Raw genomic sequence first — 7,051 nt, forward strand, 5'->3', positions numbered from 1 at the left:
AGCCCCCCTCAGCCCCCACCCCTTTACTGGAAATTTATTAAATTATACGTATATATTTTGTTTTTTTAATTTGTTTGGACTGGTTTGTGTTCCACAAAAACTTTCGTCTGTCCCGTTATGGCTATTGAAATATTAGAAAGTATTTAATAGGTCATTCATAGTTCAATTTGTCCAGGAAAATGTTGTTTCTGTGTGTAACAGTGGTTAAGGTTAAGACATACATCATATGTTAATTAAGTAATAGTAGTTAAATAAAACGTGGTCAAGGTGTTGTTTTAGATTATTTATATAAACTTGGGAACTTTATAGTTTGTATTTGTTTCTTTTATGTCAATTGTTAATGTGACACGTTCTCGTTGTAGTTTTTATCCGGTACGTGTCCGTGTCTACGTTGAAGTAAGCACTGAATGTGCCTGAATAAACTTTTGTTCTTGCAATTACATTTGAGCGTGTGCATACTAAATGTATTTCTTTTTAAATTACATTTTGGGGTGTTGATTCTCTTGCAACTCTTGTTCCAGCGTACCTTTCGCTAGTGACGTCACCAAACAAGAAGCAAAGCCATCAGCAGTTGCCATGGAAACACACATTTAACTTGAACCGTTTTTTTGAAATTAATTTCCAGTATGGTGTGTGTGATTCAGGTTTCCTCCACGACCTCTCCATCCCAAACAATGAGACTCCGTACGCGAGGATTTTGGGACTCTTCTTTTATTTTTGTACATTTTTTAAATCATTTATTTTTCTCCTAGGCAATTTTATTGTGGAGGGACCAGGCGCGCACATTTTTCTTGTTGTCAATTTTATTGTGGAGGGGCCAGGCGCGCACTTAAGATGGCGAGCATGGAAAGGGAGTGCAGCGCGCTGGGGGGACTCTTCCAGAACGTTATAGCAGACTTGAAGGTAATCATCATAATCATTGCAATTATGGAATATCGTGATGACGTCACTGTGCATAGGTTCATAGCAGCTGGAGGTTTTAGCAATTTGCCACGCCCTTCTTTGCATCCAATCCTATTATTTTCCCCTTTAAGGGACAGTGGTCATAATAATAGGCAGCTATTTCTAAGCATCTTTCATATAACCCCTGAAAGGTGCCTCAGAATGCTACAGCAAGTGACTTAATTAAGATAGACTGCCAATATTTGAGCAGGAAAAATGGATTTGTGTTCACCATTTATTTTCACAGGGATGCCAGATCTGGCCCCCGGTCCACCAGTTTAACACCCGTGTGCTCTCCTTATTTACATCCAATTTTACTTGTGCTATTTAATCTAATATTTTCGTTTTCAAGCGGGCGAGGATGACATAAGGGAAGGTTGTAATCATATAATTCTACCCGGCAACGTGGAAACACACGACCCGATTGGTTCGTTTGGGCATTTTAATTCAACCGCTTGCTGTTTTCCAGCAATTTTGAGACATGTGGAGTGAACTTTTGTTAGGATGGCGAGCGAGAGAAAAAATCTCGGGAAATGGATGGATTCCACGAGGTCCTTGGGACCGCTGCTGTTGCCACGGTAACAATTTATGTCCTGTGATGTGGCGAGGGCCGGCCTGCCATTCCTCTCGCCATCCTTTCCCACACAAAGACTGGGCCGCAACCTCTGAAAAGAATTCACGCACAAGCTAGTGTAATCAGGACGACAGGATGCAAGACTGGCAAAGGTGGAAAAACGTAGCAAAACGGCCTCCCCGCTGGTTGCCGTTCTGCAGTGTTGCCATGGCGACGGTCGGCCATGCAGCTCAGCGCAGCTGGAGAGGGGTGGAGGGAAGGTTTTTTTGTGCTTTAAATTCAGGTGGGATTCATTATAACCACCTGACTCTTTGATATTAGCTTATTTTTTTAAGTAAATACTTGAAATATGGGTGACATCAAGCGGTGAAATGACACGAGAAGTAGCAAAATATTGAGCTATTTGTCAGTAAATCAACACAAGAAGGCTTTCATCTTGATTTATTTTGAGGAAAAGTTTGGTGAGGAATAAAAAGCCAACAAATTCTCAAGTCATGACCTCGACTTTCTTCTTCTTGTCTTTGCTCGGTAGGGAAGTCATCCTGTGTGGGAGGACTTTGTCAACAAGGCCAGCAAACTGCAGTCGCAGCTCAGGTAAGCTCCGCTTATCATCAACTGAGGCTACTACTACCACTACTGCTACTACTACTACTACTACTATTACCACTACTGCTACTACTACTACTACTACTATTACCACTACTGCTACTACTACTACTACTACTATTACCACTACTGATACTACTACTACTACTACCACTACTGCTACTACTACTACCACCACTACTACTACTACTACTACCACTACTACTACTACCACCTCTACTACTACTACTACTACTATTACTACTACTACCACGTGCCATGTTGTGCGTTTGTCAGGAGCACGGTGGTGGCGGTGGCGGCCTTCTTGGATGCCTTCCAGAAGGTGGCCGACATGGCAACCGGCAGCCGAGGTAGGGGGAGTGCTCGTTTTTACAACCTTATTAGCCACAAAAATATACAGTTTGACTGAAAAGTAAGGAGAGGGAGGAGGGGCAAGGCAGTGGGGATGGGGGGAAGTGTCAGTGGTGCAATGCAGCAACAGTAGCGACATCATGGCCGCACCCCGACAGCGCTAGTCATGCCAAACCAACAAATTGCTAATGACAACTTGCCCATGATTCCTTGTTTGACAGCGCTAGATGTTCAATTTGTTTGAATTGACCAGATTTAATAGAAACGGATTGAATATTTGCCACTGAATTGTTTTCTACTTAAGTGCTTTTGCTATGGACACACAACAACACGGGCTTGAAATACATAGACAGTGTTTTATGACAATCACAAACATCTGGGTCACCAAAAGAAACACAGGAGATGAAACTCATACAAGTTTGATGTCGTTGCTAGGGGCGACCAGAGACATTGGCTCAGCTCTCACCAGGATGTGCATGAGGCACCGCAGCATCGAGGCTAAACTTCGACATTTTTCCACGTACGTGGTTGTTTCTGTGCCATGGACGTCTATGGACATCAATGGCAGACTTACCATAGTGTGTGCGTTTGCAGGTTGTTTTTGGATTGCCTAATCAACCCCCTCCAAGAACAGATGGAGGAGTGGAAGAGAGTGGCCAACACTTTGGACAAGGACCATGCCAAAGGTACAAAAATGAAAACGACATTTTCACATGTTCTGCCATATTTTTACAGTGTATACATATACCCAGTTATAACTGCTGTTTTCAGAATACAAGAAAGCGCGCCAGGAGATCAAGAAGAGATCTTCCGACACTCTGAAACTGCAGAAGAAAGCCAAGAAAGGTCTGAAAAAAGATCCCGACCGATCACGGTTCAGGAAATTCTAAAATCCACTCCATTTTTTGTTTGTCTTATCCGACCAATTGCACCGTTGTCCCCGACTGCCATTTCAGCCGATTTGTTTGGTAAGTAACACAAGTTCATTTGACTTGAAAAGTCCCATGACACTGAATGATGATGATGATGATTTGTTCCAGGCCGCGGGGACATCCAGCCGCAGTTGGACAACGCCAAACAAGAAGTGAGCGACAAGTACTTCTTGCTGGAAGAGGCGGAGAAGCAGGCGGTGAGGCGAGCCTTGGTGGAGGAGAGGAGTCGCTTCTGCTGCGTGGTGGCCATGTTGAGGCCTGTGGTGGTAGGTTCAAACGCAGTAGAAATCTACTTTTTTTAGGCCAACTAATATCTTCTGATTGCCAGGAAGAGGAAATGTCCATGCTCGGCGAGATCAGTCACCTTCGGACCCTGAACGACGACCTGAAGATGTTGACCATGGATCCTCACAAGCTGCCCCCGTCCAGTGAGCAGGTATTCGCGGACATTCTTCTTCCGTGAACTCCTTCTCGGTCTTCAACTATGTCATCCTCATAGGTGATCGTCGACCTGAAGGCATCAGAGTGCGGGTGGTCCTATCAGACTCCGCCCTCATCTCCCAGTACCTCCAGGAAGTCCAGCATGTGCAGGTTGGTTTCCGTGGAAACCGGATTTGCCCCCAAAGGATGAATTTGAAGCAGAACATATAAGGAAACAAAATATAAACTGTATATCCTTCATTTAAAAAGGATTCAAAGTCTTTCACCTTAACTAACATCGCTGCCCTCTTGTGGCGATATCTAATAACGAGGCAATGTGTTTGGACTCCGCCCGCAGCAGCCTGAACAGCGTGAACAGCAGCGACTCCCGTTCCAGCGGCTCACACTGCCACTCGCCCACCTCCCACTTCCGCTACCGGCCGTCCTCCTCGGCCCTGCCGCCGCAGACGCCGGCCCGCCTGTCCTCCGTGTCGTCCCATGACTCGGGCTTCATCTCACAGGATGCCTCGCAGTCCAAGTCTCCCTCTCCTATGCCTCCTGACTTCTCACAGGTGTATCCGCGTTACTCCAAACCCCGACCTCCTGTTTAGCATAGCATCACGCTAATCTCTCTACATCACCCATTGGCAATGCTTGTGTTGCAGGACTGGGCCAAAGCAAGCGTCTACGATCCCACCCTGAGAAAGGGCAAAGAAAGAAGGGACACTCTTGATCCCCCGGGAGAGGAGCTACAAGGGGGCAAAGGAAGCCCCCCTGTGACATCTTTGAAGGTTTTTCACTCAAATCATTATGACAAGCTCCGGTCTACTTTATTCCGCTTTTCACATGTCATTTTTTGACCATACATAGGAGGACAGAGAGGCCCACGTGGAGCTGGCTAAGGCCCTGGCCCGCAGTCTCCACTTGGACTTCCATGGATCCAGCAGGGACTCGCTCCAGGGCTCAAGCGGCTACAGCAGTCAAACCAACACACCATGCTGCTCTGAGGACGCGGGACCCACGCAAGGTGGGTGCCCTCCCCGAGGGCTATACTCGTCTCGGGTCGCTCACGCAACTGTCACCGCGTCTCTTTAGATGCAGACTTCTGCGCCGTCAATTATGAAGGCAACCGCCCCAAACTGGACATGGACAGGTCGCCCGCTGCGCCCCGGCCCGGTGACCCGTCTCAGTCATTCCGCCGCTCGTTCCCGTCCAAGCGTCCCACCTCAACCTGCGCTCTCCCCGGCCCATCGGCGGTATGCTCGGGCGTGGCCACCATCCGGCGGACTCCGTCTTCTAAGGCCAGCCTGCGACGTCCCTCGGGTGGAGCGGCGTCGGGCCCCATCCCCATCAAGCCGCCCATGGTCCCGGTCAAGACGCCAACTGTTCCGGACCGAGCCGGTCACCTTTCGTGGAACCCCGTGGGCTTTTCGCCTCACTCGGATCTGGGACGGGGCTCCGAACCGGAACGGCGCCCCCTCCCTGAGGTGCTGGAGGAAACCGAGCACGGGGACAGCGCGGAAGATTTCCTGGTCACCATCCGGCGGGGCGTCAGGCTGAAGAGGACGTCCACCGACGACCGATCGGCACCCAGGATTTACTGAAGCGGATGGATTTTGCGCCGCGCTTTCCAAGACTTTTCCACCAATTCTTTTCAACAATACTGCCGCAGTTTTTGTGGGAACAAGACGGACTAGGTTTTTCTCTCCAAGTGCCAAAATTTGCTCTAGCGTCGTATTAATCTGCTTCAAGTGATGACGAAATAGCTGGAGTTTGCCTTCGAACTGAATTTTTCGCACGTAGTCGCCCTTTTGCTGGGTTGGGTTCATTTTTCATTTTTTGGGAAGACGAGTCAGGTGGACTTTGATTTTTTTTTTAATGCTGACATGTTATGAATACATTAATTGTTTGTATATATATAGCGGCCCAAAGGTCTCGTAGACAGAAATAGAAGCAAGTTTCATATAAGAAGCTACATAAGGAAGCTAACAATGTACAAAATGGAAGCTAACAATTAGTCTGGCTAGCATCAAGTGTCATGTCAACGATATTCCAGTCCAAGCTGAAGTGCTACAAAACTAGAATGTAAAAGCTCAGAAAGCTTGTGAGAGTCCGTTTCCATGTGTTAGCCGCTAACTGCCTTGCTGTTATTAAGTCAATGCTAACCTATGTGTTCATTTCAGTGTTCTCAAACGTAATCCTCATTCACATTCATGGACCCGTGTCGGCCTTTCCAGCACGTTTAGCTGTCTCCGAGGACAGGTGGGGTTCACCTTTTGCTACCAGTTAGCTTTACAGCAGACTCTGTCCACCGTGTGGCTGATGCGTCGGGCAGATGAAGCCGAATAGGACGAGCCTCTAAAAGTGTACCTCGGCAATCATCGCCACTTTGTTCGATACGGAAATTAAAAAAGTTTGTCCAGTCCAGTGAGTCCGTGTGATTGCTGTACATGCTAGTTAGGCTAGCTGGTAGCATCTAGACTCGTTGCTTTAGTCTTAATTTGATAAAAGTCCTGAGTCCAGTTGCAAATTTTCAGGTGGTTTATGGTTTCCTTCTTACAATGGCCTTGCCCCAGAGCAATTGAGACGTTCTTTGGTGGAGTCATTGACTTCTTCGCCTCATTTTCTGCTCTGCCTCCATCTTCCTTCATCTAGATTTTGGCTGGAAAGTCCAGTCTCCGTGTTCCAAATGAGTTGCTGATCTCGCTCCTCTTAGTGGATAAAAAGGTAGAATCCCCAGGCCAGCAGGAGGCCGACGACCAGTGTGACGGGGTTGTTGACGTGGCGATTGCAGGCTAGGCAGAGTCGGGTCCACGCCGGCGAGGGCTCCACCAGCCGGTCCACCTTTTCGGAGACAGCGCGTAGCCGGGCGCAGATGTCCCGCAGGTTCTGGCGCAACTCGTCCAGGTCCATCTGGGTCTGCCTCTTGATCTCCAAGATCATCTGGTAGAGTGTGACGTTGACCAGCTGCCCATTCCTGGTGACCTCGAACATGTCGCGGCGGAAGGCCTCGATTTCCACCGGGCAGGTGTCCATCCTCCGCGGGTGGCGTGGAGGGCAGCGCTGGCGAGAGAGGCGAGGCGCCCCTGAGGACAACCGCCTCTGGAAATGGCCGCGACAAAGGACGCTTTGCCTCTCGTGCAAAGGCTGAGTAGCTGTGTGATGTCATATTAGGGTCAGGGAGTGACAGCGGCGCTAACTTTTAATACAAGCGCCGGGGCCGTTC

The 7,051-nt window shown here is 48.3% G+C and overlaps 1 protein-coding gene across 1 annotated transcript; it reads left to right on the plus strand.

Annotated features, from left to right (window-relative positions):
• Positions 1–626: 626 nt before the first annotated feature.
• On the plus strand, positions 627–6,250 carry LOC144214760 (protein MTSS 1-like). The gene is made up of 14 exons (XM_077743399.1): positions 627–903; positions 2,049–2,110; positions 2,399–2,472; positions 2,909–2,993; positions 3,068–3,159; positions 3,245–3,319; positions 3,430–3,441; positions 3,514–3,671; positions 3,734–3,841; positions 3,905–3,996; positions 4,184–4,397; positions 4,491–4,616; positions 4,696–4,852; positions 4,921–6,250. The coding sequence occupies exons 1-14, from the start codon at positions 835–837 to the stop codon at positions 5,427–5,429; spliced, it is 1,833 nt and encodes a 610-aa protein (XP_077599525.1). The 5' UTR covers positions 627–834; the 3' UTR covers positions 5,430–6,250.
• Positions 6,251–7,051: the final 801 nt, after the last annotated feature.

Source organism: Stigmatopora nigra, chromosome 21 (assembly GCF_051989575.1).
Source record: "Stigmatopora nigra isolate UIUO_SnigA chromosome 21, RoL_Snig_1.1, whole genome shotgun sequence".
NCBI lineage: Eukaryota > Metazoa > Chordata > Actinopteri > Syngnathiformes > Syngnathidae > Stigmatopora > Stigmatopora nigra.